Source organism: Odocoileus virginianus, chromosome 13 (assembly GCF_023699985.2).
Source record: "Odocoileus virginianus isolate 20LAN1187 ecotype Illinois chromosome 13, Ovbor_1.2, whole genome shotgun sequence".
Taxonomy (NCBI): Eukaryota; Metazoa; Chordata; class Mammalia; order Artiodactyla; family Cervidae; genus Odocoileus; species Odocoileus virginianus.
Window position 1 is genome coordinate 60,584,245 of NC_069686.1, and position 17,718 is coordinate 60,601,962.

The following is a 17,718-nucleotide window of genomic DNA, read 5'->3' on the forward strand; positions in this document are numbered from 1 at the left end:
CTGGGTGTGACCTTAGGAAAGCAGTGCAGCATCATTATTTCCACTGCTCTCTGGGAGCTGAGTGGCCAGAGAGCCCAGATCCCAGGGAAGGAGACCGGGGATCCACCTCTCAGTAGGAAAAAAATGGGTTTGTTTTCATATCTATGTATTTATTTTTGCCTGCTTCAGCTCTTGGTTGAGACACTCAGGCTCTCAGTTGCAGCACAGAGTCTTCTCTGTAGTTATGGTGCGGGGACCCCAGAGTGCATGGGCTCTGTAGTTGAGGCCCACAGGCTCAGATGCAGCACATGGGCTTAGCTGCCCCCCAGCATGTGGGATCTTAGTTCCCCAACCAGGAATCAAACCCATGTCTACTGCATTGTAAGGCAGATTCTTAACCACTGGACCGCCAGGGAAGTCCCACTATAGATGAGCTCACTCAGATTCGATTTTCTCATGAGTCTTCTGTACATTTGAAAAGGAGTGGGTCTCATGCAAATACATCATTGCTGTCCACAGCTTTGGATCTCTAAGTGATTTCTGTATCAGTGAGTAATTGACAAGGGAAAAGTCCTGCTAAATTGACATGTTTACATAGTCTACATTATGGTTTAAATTTTACATATGTCTCTGTGAAGAGGCTTCCCTTTATCTTGATGGTTACAAGTAACATGTAATAGCTGATGATTAATTTATTGTGCCCTCTGAATCCAGCATCTTGTAATAAGTTAGCGTCTGTCATGCTTTTTACTGTTACTGAATCATGCTTGGGTCCGCTTGCCCATTTGCAGCAAAGCCATCCTAATGACAGCAGGTCGTGGTGAAGGAAAGTGCAGTGTTAACTGCAGGCACCCAGGAAGGAGTCTAGACACCTAGTGCTTAAAGGGCCTGAACTCCTTGAAAGGTTTCATGGGAAGGTTTTTAAAGACAGAGTGAAGAAAGAGGGTAGTAGGGTGTGTGGTCAGCTCATCGACATTCTTCTGATTGGATTATGGTGAGGTTATCAGGAGTCAGCATCGTCAACCTTCTGGTCCCAACCAATCTGGAGTCTACATGCTTGTGGGTAGCATACCAGCAACTTCTCCCACCTGGTGGGAATCTCAGAAGCTACAAGACAGCTCAAAGGATGTGGCCCAGAATATTATCTATGGCCCTTGAGGAGAGACTGAAGGTCCTTGACTTTGTCTAATGGCTAAAGTATTAGAATTTTGTCTTGCCTGATGGTTTTCCTTTCTTTCTCCATTTTCTCGTTCTCTGATTAAATTGACTCTTTGGAGCTCAGGGGAGGTCTAGGAGGCCACAGTTTTTCTGCAGTGGAGAGGCAGGTAGAGGACATGGGGGTCAGGGCGGGGTGTCTGTTCCAGGAAAGCCCCATACAGTCCCTCTCGGTGACATTATCAGTCAACCTTCATTCTCCAAAAAGGAGTCCAGTACTATGTATGTCCAGATGGCTCACTCAGTCCACTCTCTAAACATGGAGGGTTTTAATTAGAGAAGAAATTTGCTTTTATGTCATCCCCAATAAGTTCACAAGATTATGCATTCTCTCAAGAAATTGTTGATTACTCCTGGCTAATACAATGGTAGATTTTAGGGTAAATGATGAAAATAACATCGGAGTAAAGTAGAAACAAATGTTATATAATTTACTGGAAATTAATGCAGTGTCTGGCCCTCTTCTAACATTTGTTTAGAAAAGGGACAAGAAAGAAATTTGAGTTTATATTATTTTATAATATTTACTTTCTGTGAGGCAAATTGGTACTCTTTTCTTCTAACAGGCACAGTTTGTACATGATCATAAGACTGGTATTTAAAAAGTTTGAGTTGGATTTTATTAAAAATAAGTCACAAGTCTTTTCAAGTGCTTAATATATTTTTATACATTGCCTTAGTGTATTTGATCAAATGTGTAAATAATAAAGTAGCAGGGATAAAAGTTGTCATTACTTGAAGAGTATTAACTTCTATCTGCTTTTATTTTTTAATATTATTTATTTATCTTTATTGTGGCTGTGCTGGGCCCTCGCCACTGCATGCAGGCCCCTGCTAATTGCAGAGAGCAGGGATGGGTGGTGGGGATGGGGAGGGCAGGCTCTTTTGTGGTATACAAGCTGTTGGACACGCGGGCCTCAGCACGCACAGCATACAGAGCCAGCTGCCCCGTGGCGCATGGAATCCTCCTGGACCAGGGATCAAACCTATGACCCCTGCGGTGGCAGGAGAGCTCCCAACCACTGCCCCACCAGGGAAGTCCTGCTTTAATATTTTAATTGGCTACTTTCTATAAATCATAGAAGAACTCTAATTCAGGCTCCTATTTGCACCGAGGATTCATAGGCATAGGATATGTATATTTATTCATGTTTCTTCACTGCCGGGCACTTTTTTATTGTATTTAGCAATGGAATTTATTTGAGAATTTTTAAGGCCCCCAGAATCTAATGGGATTCTGTTTCTTCACATATGGAAAACTTCTAAATAAACTCAGCTTCCTATTTGCCAGAATTTCTCTTAACCTAAATTAATGTAGATCGCCCTTGATTTATAATGAAGGAAACCAGTCACATAATTTGACATTCATAGTATGAACAGCAATGATGAAAGCCAAGTTCAGTTTTTCCACTGCCTTATTCCTGCCACTGCTGTGTCTCCTGAATCAAGCCACTTGGAATTTTGTGCCCTTAAGGAATTGTTTGTTTTTCCGACTGATTAATGCATCAGGAACTTGGCTTCATGTAATCATCATTAAACAAATACTCTGACACCTTTTCTATGGGAATTATCAGAGCTCTGAAGTTAGCTACAGATTGGGTAAATATAAAAAGCACTACCAGTCTTTGTTTGTTTGTTTTAGTTTAGGAAAATGTAAACATTCAATTTTTAGCAGAGGATCCCTGAGCAGCTGCTGGGGTAACTCTGAACAGACCCCTGGGGATACGGACTGGAGGCCCACACAGCCCAGGTGGTTTGTAAGGCACTGACCTCATCTTCAGGGTCCAAGTTTGGGCAGTGTCATTTATCATCTTGAGAGACATGTAATTTGTAATGTTAGTTTTACCTGCCCAGTGCTGTAAAATACCTGATGCTCAGTGGGGCCTGAGTGTGGTTAGGTTGAATTACCCCGAAAAACGTCATGACTTTTAGGTACCCTGTATTTCAGAATTAGAACGCATCTCATACAGTTAAGATGGATGGACTGATACTTCTAATAGAGCCTGATTTAGGACAGAATTTATGAATTGGTTTAAAAAATAAAAAAGCTATGAAGTATTCATCTCACTGTTGGCTGAAGTGATTGCTCTGTATAATGACCCTTATCTTGAATTTATATCAATAGATGTAATTGAAAACATTAATATCTAAAATTTCCAAGTTAATAAGAGAATAGAAAATCCAGTAGAAAAATGTGCAAAGAATACACAGAGGCAATTCATAGAAGAGGAAACCCAATGGGTAAAATGAGTGGGATCAACCTCAAAGAAATGAAAATAAAGTGACATACTATTTCACCCCCATCAAGCTGGAAGAAGTTACAATGTCTGAGAATCCTGTGTTGGTAATTAGATGCTCCTCATGGGAGGATCAATTGGTTCAAGTGCTTCGAAGGGCACTTAGGCCTTACCTAGCAAAGCTGATGGTTTCACTTTACTGCTAGCCAATAATTCCATTTCTCAGTCACAGCTAGAGCAGCTCTGGCCCACACGCGTAAGGGGTCCCCCAAAGGGCTGTCATCACCACACTGAAGCAGTGAAAAGGCACGAACAACCTATACACCTTTCAGCACGAGAGCAGAGAGAGAAACGTGATGTTGACAGACAACGAACTACTTATCGCTGGTTAAAACAAATGAACAGAACTTCCAAGTGTCATCATGGATCAATCTCAAAACCATAATGCTGGGCAAAACTAGCATGTTTTAGAACAGTATAATTGAAACCAAGTGATAAATGGGATACATTTTATGGGCACATACGTATGTGGTGATATTTCTAAAATCCATGGGAATGATGGTGAATGAAGGTAGTGGTCACCCCTGGGGAGGCAAGAAGGAGCAGAGGACCAAGGAGAGGTAGACAGGGAGCTTCAACTGTTCTGCACGTTTTATATCTGTTAAAGTGAGACATTGGTTTACCCAAAGCAGAAGATTTTGGCAGTGGATAAAGGGATCTTTCTTTTATTATTTTCAATATTTTCTTTATGTTTGGAATGTTTCCAAATAATGAATTTAAAGCCAAGTAAAAATACTCCTAGCATCATTTTTCAAACCATATTTGAAATCTACTGTATCCCCAAAACTACCACTGCGAAAGGGTCATTTCACTTTGCCATCAGGATAGGCTCAGGGCTCTCTGAAACATGCCCCTGCCACAGCACCCAGAATGTGCTGTCGGCTAGCTGTCACCCGGGAGTGTGTGGGGGTTGACTGTCCTCCTGGCTGTGGTTGTTTATTACAATACCCGGGTATTCTTTGATGCCAAAAGAGCTACTTATAAAGAAAAATAATATTATATGGTTTTCTTCTTTTTTTGCAGCAAAAGCTACGTGATTCCTTTGTGGTGCAGTTGCCCTGTGGATTTCGAGTTTCATGTCACTGTGGTCCATCCTCATCAGGCCTTTACTGTGGAGCCAACATCAGGTAAGGAGAATTAATTCTCAAGTTGCCAATTTCCTGAGAGTTCTCAGATTGAAGATGGCTTGGAAAGTAGGTCTCCAGTTATGAAAGAGAATAAGCCACGTTTGAATGTGTTATTTTCAAATGTGTAACAGTAACAGACTTTACATATCTGATAAATTAAATCAGAACCGGAAACTTGGGAGTAAACACAGTTTGAGATAATCTGTATCATGCAGATAATTTATAATTTATGTTCAGGTCAATTGCCCCCCAGAGTCAAAACTTGAAATCAGGAGTTAATCCATTCTAATTCTAGTTTTAACTCCTGGTACTTAAATGGTTTCATAGTCACCTTTCATTCAGGTTCAAATAAAATGGGAATATTATATCTACTCAAGCCTTCAGAATCTTAGTGAAGGGTCTAAGGACTTTATCTCACATGTGGCATGGACCATCTGTCTTTGCATGCCACAAAGGATGTAGATCCCAAAGATGCTCAGGACCTCTGAGAATGAAATCTCCATCTGGACTGACTTGTGCTTCCCAGTTTCTCTCTTGATGTTTAGGTTTGGAATTCAAATATCCACCCATTGTGCCCTGCTGTGAATCCTAAAATAGCTTTGTTTTTGTTTTGTGTTTTTTTCAGATTTATTGAGGCATAATTGACATGTATATAATATGGATATAATTTTATATGTAAAATTATAAGCTTTTTAAGTATATAATGTGATGATTTGACGTGTGTACACATCGTGAAAGGATTCTGTCATTGAGTTTATTAATATCCATCACCTCACAGAGCTTCCTTTTTTATTGGTGAAACATTTAAGTTCTACTCCTTCAGCAAATTTCAAGTGTAATCACCTTGTTTTACGTTAAAGCCTCAGACCTTATTCATTCTATAATTGAAAGTTTGTACCCTTTAACCTTCTCATACTGTTCATGGGGTTCTCAAGGCAAGAATGCTGAAGTGGTTTGCCATTCCCTTCTCCAGTGGACCACATCTGTCAGACCTCTCCACCATGACCGGACCATCTTGGGTGGCCCCACACGGCATGACTTAGTTTCATTGAGTTAGACACTACTGTGGTCCTGTGATCAGATTGGCTAGTTTCTGTGATTATGGTTTCAGTCTGTCTGCCCTCTGATGCCCTCTCGCAACACCTACCGTCTTACTTGGGTTTCTCTTACCTCGGAAGTAGGGTATCTCTTCACGGCTGCTTCAACAAAGTGCAGCCGCTGCTCCTTACCTTGGACGAGGAGTATCTTCTCACGGCTGCCTCTCCTGACCTTGAACGTGGAGTAGCTCCTTTCAGCCCTCTAGTGGATGTGTTGGGATTCCAGTTGAGCTATTTCAAATCCTGAAAGATGATGCTGTGAAAGTGCTGCACTCAATATGCCAGCAAATTTGGAAAAGTCAGCAGTGGCCAAAGGACTGGAAATGGTCAGTTTTCATTCCAATCCCTAAGAAAGGCAATCCCAAAGAATGCTCAAACTACCACACAATTGCACTCATCTCACACGCTAGTAAAGTAATGCTCAAAATTCTCCAAGCCAGGCTTCAGCAATACGTGAACCGTGAACTTCCAGATGTTCAAGCTGGTTTTAGAAAAGGCCGAGGAACCAGAGATCAAATTGCCAATGTCTGCTGGATCATCGAAAAAGCAAGAGAGTTCCAGAAAAACATCTATTTCTGCTTTATTGACTACGCCAAAGCCTTCGACTATGTGGATCACAATAAACTGTGGAAAATTCTTAAAGAGATAGGAATACCAGAGCACCTGACCTCTTGAGAAACCTGTATGCAGGTCAGGAAGCAACAGTTAGAACTGAACATGGAACAACAGACTGGTTCCAAATAGGAAAAGGAGCACGTCAAGGCTGTATATTGTCACCCTGCTTATTTAACTTATATGCAGAGTACATCATGAGAAACGCTGGTCTGGAAGAAGCACAAGCTGGAATCAAGATTGCTGGGAGAAATATCTATAACCTCAGATATGCAGATGACACCACCCTTATGGCCGAGAGTGAAGAGGAACTGAAAAGCCTCTTGATGAAAGTGAAAGAGGAGAGTGAAAGAGTTGGCTTAAAGCTTAACTTTCAGAAAACTAAGATCATGGCATCTGGTCCCATCACATCATGGGAAATAGATGGGGAGACAGTGGAAACAGTGTCAGACTTCATTTTTGGGGGCTCCAAAATCACTGCAGATGGTGATTGCAGTCATGAAATTAAAAGATGCTTGCTCCTTGGAAGGAAAGTTATGACCAACCTAGATAGCATATTAAAAAGCAGAGACATTACTTTGCCAACAAAGGTCCATTTGGTCAAGGCTATGGTTTTTCCAGTGGTCATGTATGGATGTGAGAGTTGGACTATAAAGAAAGCTGAGTGCCGAAAAATTGATGCTTTTGAGCTATGGTGTTGGAGAAGACTCTTGAGAGTCCCTTGGACCGCAAGGAGATCCAAGCAGTCCATCCTAAAGGAGATCAGTCCTGGGTGTTCATTGGAAAGACTGATGCTGAAGCTGAAACTCCAGTACTTTGGCCACCTTATGCGAAGAGTTGACTCATTGGAAAAGACCCTGATGCTGGGAGGGATTGGGGGCAGGAGGAGAAGGAGACAACAGAGGATGAGATGGCTGGATGGCATCAACTCAATGGGTGTGAGTTTGAGTAAACTCCGGGAGTTGGTGATGGACAGGGAGGCCTGGCATGCTGCGGTTCATGGGGTCACAAAGAGTCGGATACAACTGAGCGACTGAACTGAACTGAACCCTTTTATCAACTTCTCCTTACCACCACCACCCCCCACCCCAGCCCCTGGTAATCGTTTTTCAACGCCCTATTTCTCAGAATTGGACTTTTTTTTCTTCTGAATGTGTATGTAAATGATACCTTGCAGTATCTGTCTTTGGCTTATTTTACTTAGCATGGTGCCATCCAAGTTCATACATGTTGTCACAAACGGCAGGGTTACCTTCTTCTTTAACGCTGAATAATATTGTATTATATATGTGTGTGTGTGTGTGTGTGTGTTTGTATGTATGTATATGCCACATCTTCTTTATCCTCCCATCTGTCAACGGACACTGAGTTTTTTCATACTCTTGGATATTGTGAATAAAGCTGCAGTGAACATGGGAGTACATCTAGCTCTTCAAAATAATTATTTCATTCCCTTTGCATATATACCCAGATGTGAGAGTGCTGGATCATGTGATAATTCCTCAGGTTTTGAGGAAACCTCCGTACTGTTTTCCACAGTGACTGCACCAGTTTGCATTCCCAGCACTGCACAAGTTGCACAAGTGTTTCCTTTTTTCTACCTCCTTGCCAGGACTCGTTGTCTCTTTGATAATAGCCATTCTAACAGGTGTGAGATGATAATCTCATCTTATTTGCATTTTCCTGATGATTAGTGATGTTGAACATGTACCTGTTGGACATTTGTTAATCTTCTTTGGAGAAGTGTCTGTTTGGGTCCTTTGCTCATTTGACAAAGTTGGGTTATCTTGGTGTTTTGTTATTGAGTTATATGATATCCTTGTGTATCTTGGGTATTCATGCCTTACTGGATATGTGGTTTACAAACATTTCCTTCCATTCCATAGGGTGTCTTTTCATTTTGTTGATGTCTTCTTTTGTTGTGCAGAAGCTTTTGAACTTGATGTAGTTTCATTTGTTTTTGCTTTTGTTGCCTTTGCTTTTGGTATCAAATTCCCAAAATCCTTGTCAAGACCAATGTCAAGGAGCTTTGTTCTTTGTTTTCTTCTAGGAATTATACTGTCAGTTCTTACATTCAAGTCTTTAATCCATTTTGAAATCATTTTTTTAATCTTTAAATTTTTTATTGAAATATAGTTGATTTATAGTGTTGTGTTAGTTTTAGGTGTACAGCAAAGTGACTCAGTTATATATACACAAAATATAGTCACTTTTTAAGATTATTTTCCCTTATAGGTTGTTATTACAAGATATTGAGTAAAGTTCCCTGTGCTATACAGCAGGTCTTTGTTGCTTATCCATTTTATGTGGAGTATATCGGTTAATCCCAAACTCCAAATTAACCCTCCCTCCTGAATATGCTTTTGTATGTGGTATAAGACAGTGGTTCAGTTTTATTCTTTAGCATGTGGCTGTTCAGTTCTCCCAACACTTTGTCGAAGAGATTGTCCTTGCCCTTGTGTATATTCTAGGATCTTTGGTGCCAATTAATTGACCACATATGCATGAGTTATTCCTGGGCTTTCTTTTTATTGTGTCTATTTAGAATGATGAATGTTAATTAAACCTATAGTGGTGATTATTTCACAAATACGTAAGTCAAACCATCATGCTTCATACCTTAAATTTATACAGAGATGTTATGTTGATTCTTTCTCAGTAAAACGAAAAAATTTATTTCGAGGCATTTTATTCTTTTTGTTGCTGTTGTAAATGGAATTGTTTTTTCATTTCACTTTCTCATAGTTTGTTGTTGGTGTATAGAAACACAACTGATTTTTCTATATTGATTTTGTATCCTGCAACTTTACTTTCATTAATTCTATTAGTAGCATGTGTTTTGGTGGAGTCTTTAGGGTTTTATGTATTTTTCTGAAGCACGGCGCTTAGGATCTGAGAAGATAAAAGAGCTCTGGGACTGGGTGTCCGCCTTAGGGGCTTCCAGACTAGTTGGGAGACTGGTAAACTTTGCAGAGTGGCAGTTCGGGTGGCACCTGAGGACCGCAGGGTAGCGGTGAGGGACGGTGGTGGAGGCTTCTGCAGATGGAGCATCAGGAGGGGTTTCCTGTAACATGTGGGCTGACATAGGCTTTGAAGGTTTATTTATTGAGCTGGGAACACAGTAACAAGCAGGCATCTGCTTTTGTGAGACTTAACTAGGGGAGGCCGATGACAGAGAGGTGATTCCAGAAGATTGGAAGCTAAAGGATGATCTGGAGGAAGGGCTTCCAGTCTGGGGAACAGCAAGTGCCAAGGCGTGGGGTCCAGAGTGCCAGTGTCTGGGGACTGGAGCAGCAGCCCCACGGCTCACCCAAGCCTCTGCTTCATCATCTCCTCGCCTGAGACCTGATGTCCACCGTGTCTCAGATAGCTCCTCGTGCGTCACTTGCTTCCCCATGGCCTACTCTGTGTCCATTCACTGGTTTATTTCTTTTTATTTGCCATCTTGGCCAGCATGTAAACTCCGTGAGCTCTGGGGCTGTGGGGGGGGCGGGGGCGGGGGGGGGGGGGCTGCGCCATGTGGCTTGTGTGATCTTGTGTGATCTTAGTTCCCTGACTAGGGATAGATCCTGCACCCCTAGCATTGGCAGGCGGAGCCTTGATCACTGGATCACCAGGGAAGCTCCCTGGGACTTTGCTTTGCTTACTGTTGTGTCTCAAGTGCCTCAAACAGTGCCTGCCACCCAGTAGGTGCTCAGTGAATGTCTGGATGGCTGAGTGAAAGGGCTGTGGGGTTGGCATAGAGAGCAAGGCAGAGGGTGGGCTGAGATTCAGAGGGACCCTAGATGGGAAAGAGGGGGGTCGCCAGGCAAGGCCCCTGTGGAGACCAGAGGAGTCCACCTAGAGAGCAAACCAGGGAGCCTTCAGTGGAAGTTGGAAGTGGCCGTCCTTCTCACACCTAGCATATTGATCCTTCTTTCCTCCTTGCCTGTTACTTTCCTTCCCACGTTTGTTGAGCACTTCATTGCGTCCCAAGCCCTGTCAGCGCCAGAGACAAAGGAGAAATAGGCACCATGTGACATTTGCCTCTGGAGAGAACAGTTGTCTATCCTGAAGACAGAAAATCAGAGAATCAAATTACACAAAAATATAGGGGACCAAATTATTTGGGCACAAACTTTTACATGTGTTCCTTCATTTTCCTTGTGGCTCACAGCATAAACATTGATATCCGGGAATTATTAATAATGGCTTAAAGGTTATGGTTCTGGGAATTCACCTCTGACTCAGTAATGCTGACTCATAGTATGTTTATATAACTGGTGCAATCAAGTTATGAGTATAAAGGATTAAGGTAGTAGTTGGTAAATAAGACCAATGTGAACAATCAGAAGTTGATTCACGTGTATTTAATGAAAAGACTATCCAATGATACTGGAAATACTTGTGCTTCCCATGGGAAGAATATGTGTGTGTGTGAGAATCAGCCTCTTTGCTTGGGCTTGGCAGGAAGAAAAAGCATCATGTTTTCTCATGTCTTTCCTCCCAGGAATAATCCCGGCGAATGGGAAGATGAATGTGACAGTGAAGTTTACCCCGTTTCAGTATGGGATGGCACAGATAAAAGTGCAGCTGTGGGTTTCACAGTTCAACTCTCAACCGTACGAGTGTGTCTTCACTGGGACGTGCTACCCCAACGTGGCTTTAAAGTAAGGCTGCCTGGGGAGACTTCTGTTTATCCTTCAAACCCCAGTTCTTCCTTTCATCCATTCCGTTGTTTCTTTCTTGTAGCAGAACGCCATCAAAACCTTACTTAATATGCCTAGAACTAAAATACAGTTACATATCAACTCTATCTCAATTTTGAAACTTACTTAAATGGTGAACCTTCATAAAATACCCTTTAAAACATAACAGTGATGCAGAGACTATCTCTGTGCTTGTAGCAGTAGTTGCTTCTGCCAAGAGAGAGGAGTTGACTGAGAAAGAGATTTTGGAGAGGATACTTTCTTTCACTGATTACTATTGGTGCGCTGTTTGAATTGTTGGCCACATGTGTGTATTAGTGTCTATTCAAAAATTCAAGTCATAAAGCCAGAACCACATAGCTATATTCAAAGCTTCAATATAATATTATAATGAGTGGAATGCATGCCCTGTGCAATGTCCACTGCAAAGCCCCACGGGAAATGGTCCACGCTCTAAAGATGCTGAAGACAGGAGTTGAAATAAGTCAAGTATAACAAGTGCCTTTGACATAAGGCAGAAATGGAAGCATGCTGGGTGGGAGCTTTTCTTAAAGCACCCTCAGCATTCAAGTCAGAGTAAAGATGTGAAATGAGTTTAAGTTTTAAACCCATTTTTAAGTTTTAAACCCATGGGTTTAATTATAACCAGTTAACCCTGAACTTCCATTTCCAGTGAATGTGAGCTTGTATTTTTATATCCAAATATATCTAGTTAACAAGGTATTTTCTAACTTGCATGATGTTTATAGAAGTGAAAAGGAAAAAATTTCACAGTATAAATGCTAATCTTGAAAAATCCTTACAAATATTTTGAAAATGATGAAGGCAAAGCTTGATTTTCCTCCTCTCCCCTTCACACATACATTCACATCACATGTTAATGTCATTAGACATATTAAAAGTGGACTAACAACCTACTATCAAAATAAGAACTCCGTGATTTACTATATATTTATATTATTATTTTCTTTCTCAGAAGCCAAAGCAGCTTGAGTCAACTGTAGACTATTAGTGTGACCTGCTGAACCCAAATCTTGCAAGTTCCTGTAGTAAAACTAAAGTAGTTCAGCCAGTAAAGAGGTAACATTGGACATTTAAAAAAAAAAAAAAGAGTCCTCATTTTCCTGGTGTCAGTTAACTGACTGAGAAGAGTGCTGTTTGCAGCTCACAACATGCGCCACAACACACAAACGACCTCCTCAGAGGCATCACTTGAGTGGGACTTTGACACATCTGCCCTTCCATAGACACGTTCTTAAATAGTGCTGCATTGCATGGCAGAAGCTCCAAGCAGGAACAGATGCACACCTTTTCTAAACTATGTTTTGGTTTCCCACCTGGAGTTTAATATCTGATCTAGAACACTCTTGACATTTTCAAGGACCATGTCTCAACACCTGCCTGTCTGCCCAGGCTTCAGGTAGTGCTGGAACATAGATACTCCGCCAGGAAGGGGAAAAGTGATCCAGCTGCAGTGTTCTTGGAAGATTTCACAGGTGCTTTTATTGTTTCAGAGTTGGATGTGTGATGAACTCACATCCAGTTGGCACTGCCAGTTCCATGTAACTCTTGGTTTCTGGCTTTCTCATATCCCTTCATTTCCATCATCAATACTAGTATTTAGACTTCTTAAAGAGGCTGGTTTTTTTTTTCTGATTGAAGTGTAATTGACTTAACACTGTTGTGTTAATTTCTGCTGTTCAACAATGTGACTGTTATATGCATATATACATATATATATTCTTATTCATATTCTTTTCCATATGGTTTATCACAGGATGTTGAATACAGTTCCCTGTGCTATACAGTAGGACCTTGTTGACCCATCCTCCATATAATAGTTTGCATCTGTGAATCCCAAACTCCTAATAATTCCCTCCCCCATCCTCCTCCTTCTTGGCAACCAGAAGTCTCTTCTCTTTGCCTGTGAATCTATTTTGTGGATAAGTTCGTCTGTGTCATATTTTAGATTCCATATGTACAAGTGATATTTTATGATATTTGTCTTTCTCTTTCTGACTCACTTCACTTAGTATAGTAATCTCTAGGTCCATGCATGTTGTTGGGCATTATTTTTTTCATTTTATGGCTGAATAGTATTCCATTGTATATACGTACCACATCTTTGTCCATTCATCTGTTGATGGACATTTAGGTTGTCTCTCGCTATTGTCCTGGCTATTGTAAATGTGTTGCTATGAACATAGGGGTGCATGTATCTTTTAGAATTGTGGTTTTTCTCTGTATACATGTCCAGGAGGGGGACTGCAGGATCATATGGTAGCTCTAGTTTTAGTTTTTTAAGGAACCTCTATGCTGTTCTCCATAATAACTGCACCAACTTACATTCCCATTAACAGTGTAGGAGGGCCCATCTCAAGGAGACTGTGGTTTTTTTTTAACATCCTCAAATATTCTGGGTTGTTTCCCAGATGTTTATGGCCGAGGTGGTGTCAGAGCTCTGCTCTGTTGAGATGCAAACACCAGGCCACTAACACCTGACACAGGTTAGGCCACATGCCCGAACCAGGCATCTCATCCTCGCACCTCGCCGTGCGTCCATCATGCATCCGTCCCACCCAGGGGCAGGTTCTCCCATGCCTGGAGCCTTCCGGGCCTCTCGCACGGGCCTGTAACCTGTGTCACGCAGGGCAGCCGGACCAGTAGGTGCTCAACCAGAGCAAATGGAGTGTCAGAATGCCTCAAGCAGCTTCTCGTCTCTTCTCCAAAGTGTCACCGACAGGTGTCATCCCACCAAACTTGTGCTTGAGGAAATCCTTCCATGGGCAGCATTTATGAACATAGCGTGGTTCTACTACCCCTCATGACCAATAAACAGCTTCTGCAGACATGGAAGCAGCCCTGTCTATACCTATCCATGTTCAAAGCAGTTTTAATTTATAGAAAAGATCTGAAACATTAGCCTGAATCACTTATTTTTTAATTGGAGGATAATTGCTTTACAACGCTGCGTTGCTTTCCGCTGCACAACAGCATGAGTCAACGATGAGTGTACGTGTGTCGTCTCCCTTCTGATCCTCCCGCCTCCCCACATCCCATCCCACCCCGCTAGGTCGTCACAGAGCGCTGCGTTGAGCTCCCTGTGTCATAGAGCAGCTTCACACGATTGTAAGTACGGCGCCGATCTTACGTACGGCGCCGATCTTACGTACGGCACCTATTTTACATACGGCACCTATTTTACATATGGCGATCTGTTTTACATATGGTGATCTGTTTTACACATGGTAATGTATATGTTTCAGTGCTGCTCTCTCAGTTCATCCCACCCTCTCCTTCCCCCACTGTAGCCACAAGTCTCTCCTCTATGTCTGTGTCTCTATTCCTGCCCTGCAAACAGCTTCATCTGTACCATTTTTCTAGGTTTCATATATATATGCGTTAATATTAAATATTTGTTTTTCTCTTCCTGACTTACTTCACTCTGTATTCAGCTCCCTAAAACTGACTCAAATTTTCTCCTTTTTATGGCTGAGTAATATTCCATTGTATATATTACCACAACTTATTTATCCATTCATCTGTTGGTGGACATCTAGGTTGCTCCATGTCCTGGCTATTGTAAATAGTGCTACAATGAACATTGGGGTACATGTGTCTTTTGAATTATGGTTTTCTCAGGGTATATGCCCAGTAGTGGGATTGCTGGGTCATATGGTAGATTTATTTCTAGTTTTTTTTTTTTAAGGAATCTCCATACTGTTCTTCAAAGTGGCTGTATCAATTTATATCCCTACCAGCAGTGCAAGAGTCTTCCCTTTTCTCCACACCCTCTCCAGCACTTATTGTTTGTCGACTTTTTGATGATGACCATTCTGACTAGTGTGAGGTAATACCTCACTGTAGTTCTGATTCACATTTCTCTAATAATGAGTGATGTGGAGCATTTTTTTTCATGTGTTTATTGGCCGTCTGTATGTCTTCTTTGGAGCAAAGTCTGTTTAAGTCTTCTGCCACTTTTTTTGATTGAGTTTATATATATATGTATATATACATACATATATATATAGAGAGAGAGTTGCATGAGCTACAACAGCTTGTGTATTTTGGAGACTAATTCTTTGTCAGTTGCTTCATTTGCAATTATCTTCTCCCATTGTGTCATCTTTTCATCTTGTTTGTAGTTTCCTTTGCTGTGCAAAAACTTTTAAGTTTAATTAGGTCCCATTTGTTTATTTTTCTTTTTATTTCCATTACTCTAGGAGGTGGGTCAAAGAGGATCTTGCTCTGATATATATCAAAGAATGTTCTGCTTATATTTTCCTCTAAGAATTTTATAGTTGCTGGCTTTACCTTTACGTATTTCATCCATTTTGAGTTTATTTTTGTGTGTGGTGTTAGGGAAGTGTTCTAATTTCATTCTTTTACATGTAGCTGTCCAGTTTTCCCAGCGCCACTTATTGAAGAGACTGTCTTTTCTCCACTGTATACTCTTGCCTCCTTTGTCAAAGATAAGGTGCTTATAGGTGTGCGGGTTTATCTCTGGGCTTTCTGTCTTATTCCATTGTTCTGTATATCTGTTTTAATGCTAGTACCATATTGTTTTGTAGCTTTGTAGTATAGTCTGAAGTCAGGGAGTTTGATTCCTCCAACTCCAGTTTTCTTTCTTAAGATTGCTTTAGCTCTTTAGGATCTTTTGTGTTTCCATACAAACTGTGAAATTTTTTGTTTTAGTTCTGTGAAAAATGCCATTGGTAATTTGATAGGGATTGTACTGAATCTATCGATTGCTTTGCATAGTATAGTCATTTTTACAATATTATGAATCACTTTTTTAAAACATTTTGGTACAAACAGTAGACATACTTATTCTTTTACACATAAATCGATGTAAGAGTTTTTTAAGTGTGGTAAACAAATTTAGCCATGGAAGACCAACAGCCTAGGAATGAATTATGCTGGATGCCAGGAACATTTTTCAGCATGTCCTGTTTTCCGCTTACTATGTTCTTTGAGAACGTAAGGACAACAGCCACTGCCCCACTGTTTAACTGTGATTATGTTCTGGCACCCTGCCCTTGTGTTTGTTTTCATAAACCACTGGTTTAGCCCCAAGTTGATTCTGAGTTTTGTTGTCGTTTTTCAGGTGCTAAGTTGTCTCCAGCTCTTTGTGACCCTATGAACTGTAGCAAGCCAGGTTCCTCTATCCTCCACTCTCTCCCAGAGTTTGCTCAAATTCATGTCTGTTGAATCAGTGATGCTATCTAACCATCTCATCCTCTGATGCCCCCTTCTCTTGATGTCTTCATCTTTCCCAGCATCAGGGTCTTTTCCAATGAGTTGGCTCGCCATATCAGGTGTGTCCAAAGCATTGGAGCGTCAACTTCAGCATCAGTCCTTCCAATGAATATTCAGGGTTTATTTCCTTTAGAATTGACTGGTTTGATCTCCTTGCTGTCCAAAAGACTCTCAAGAGTCTTCTCCAACACCACAGATTGAAAGCATCAATTCTTTGGTGATCAGCCTTCTTTATGGTCCAACTCTCACATCTGTACATGACTGCTAAAAAAAAAATCATAGTTTAGATATAGTATTTAATGAACTATAAGTCATGATATTATTGGAGAGAACTAAAATTAGGAGCCTTGAGTTGTTGCATTACATACTAATTTAATATCTGTTTTCTACTCTAGGTTGGAAGAATTTGAAAGAGTAAATACTCTTTCTAAGAAAGTAGTTGTTCCTCCAGAAAAGGCAGTGACACGTGTACCTTTTCCCCAATTGTCAGGAAAGGCAAAGCCTCCAAAGATTAAGGTAAAGTGAGCATTATGGTAACCACAACGGAAGGAACAACAGAGAGGCCAAATAGTGACTTTTCTCTCCTGATTTGGTCTCAGGAAATCGAATATCATAACTTGAGGTTTCCAGTAGATTTATTGAATCCGTTTGCTGTGGCGACTGTTTTAAACCAAGAACCAGGAAAATTAAAGATTAAAGAATTGAGAGAAGGTAAGCAATGAATCCACCATCAATCAGCTCCGGGCAGAATCTAAAGGAGTTAATACTTCTCATATTTACTACTTATGAGCAGCAGCAACAAAACTCAGTTAGAGTCCTGTTACATTTTGCCGTCGGAAATGTTTTTCTCCCGGCCAGTGATTCTGATTTGATTACTGGTGTAATCATCGTTTGCTCCTGCCCTTAGTTTTGGACCAAGGCACTGAGATTTCAAAAACAAGACAAATGAAAGAAGCGCTCTTTGAACAGAAAGTCAGACAGGACACTTGTGAAGAGATTGAAAATCACCTGAAGTGGTAAGTGCCCCACGATTATTTGCATCAGGTGACGGTGTTTTTGCTAATGGCTTTTTATCCATGAGACCCAATGAATGAATGAATGTAATAACTTTTTATGCCCTTTGAAACATTTGATTATTTTCTCCCCTTTAATGGACTTTGTTTCAGAGTGAAGTTTCTATCAGGAGTGAATCAGTGTGACCACACCATGCTCCTTCCTAAGTGTGACCAGCACAGAACCAAAGTGCACCCCCCCTCATGCCAGGACACCCCCTCCCTGGGGTGACTCAGGGACCCTGAATCTTGCCCGACTATCTCTCAGCCCACCCAAGCCCCCTGTGCCCTGGGCCATGAGCTCCAGGGGCCATCGGGGGAGCCTGGCAGTGCAGGTGGGGGTGGGAGAGGCTCCTAGTGAGGGTTTTCAAACTCAGATGCAGGTTTTTACC

At 41.3% G+C, this 17,718-nt stretch overlaps 1 protein-coding gene across 3 annotated transcripts in view; it reads left to right on the top strand.

Annotated features, from left to right (window-relative positions):
• CFAP221 (cilia and flagella associated protein 221) overlaps positions 1–17,718 on the top strand; it is a 123,192-nt gene that overhangs the window by 42,025 nt on the left and 63,449 nt on the right. For all 3 annotated transcript variants that reach the window (XM_070476316.1, XM_070476317.1, XM_020914527.2), the window contains exons 7-11: positions 4,515–4,618; positions 10,817–10,976; positions 16,670–16,790; positions 16,874–16,985; positions 17,182–17,290. In XM_070476316.1, coding sequence (XP_070332417.1) covers positions 4,515–4,618; positions 10,817–10,976; positions 16,670–16,790; positions 16,874–16,985; positions 17,182–17,290 — 606 coding nt within the window. The remainder of the gene's footprint in view (positions 1–4,514; positions 4,619–10,816; positions 10,977–16,669; positions 16,791–16,873; positions 16,986–17,181; positions 17,291–17,718) is intronic.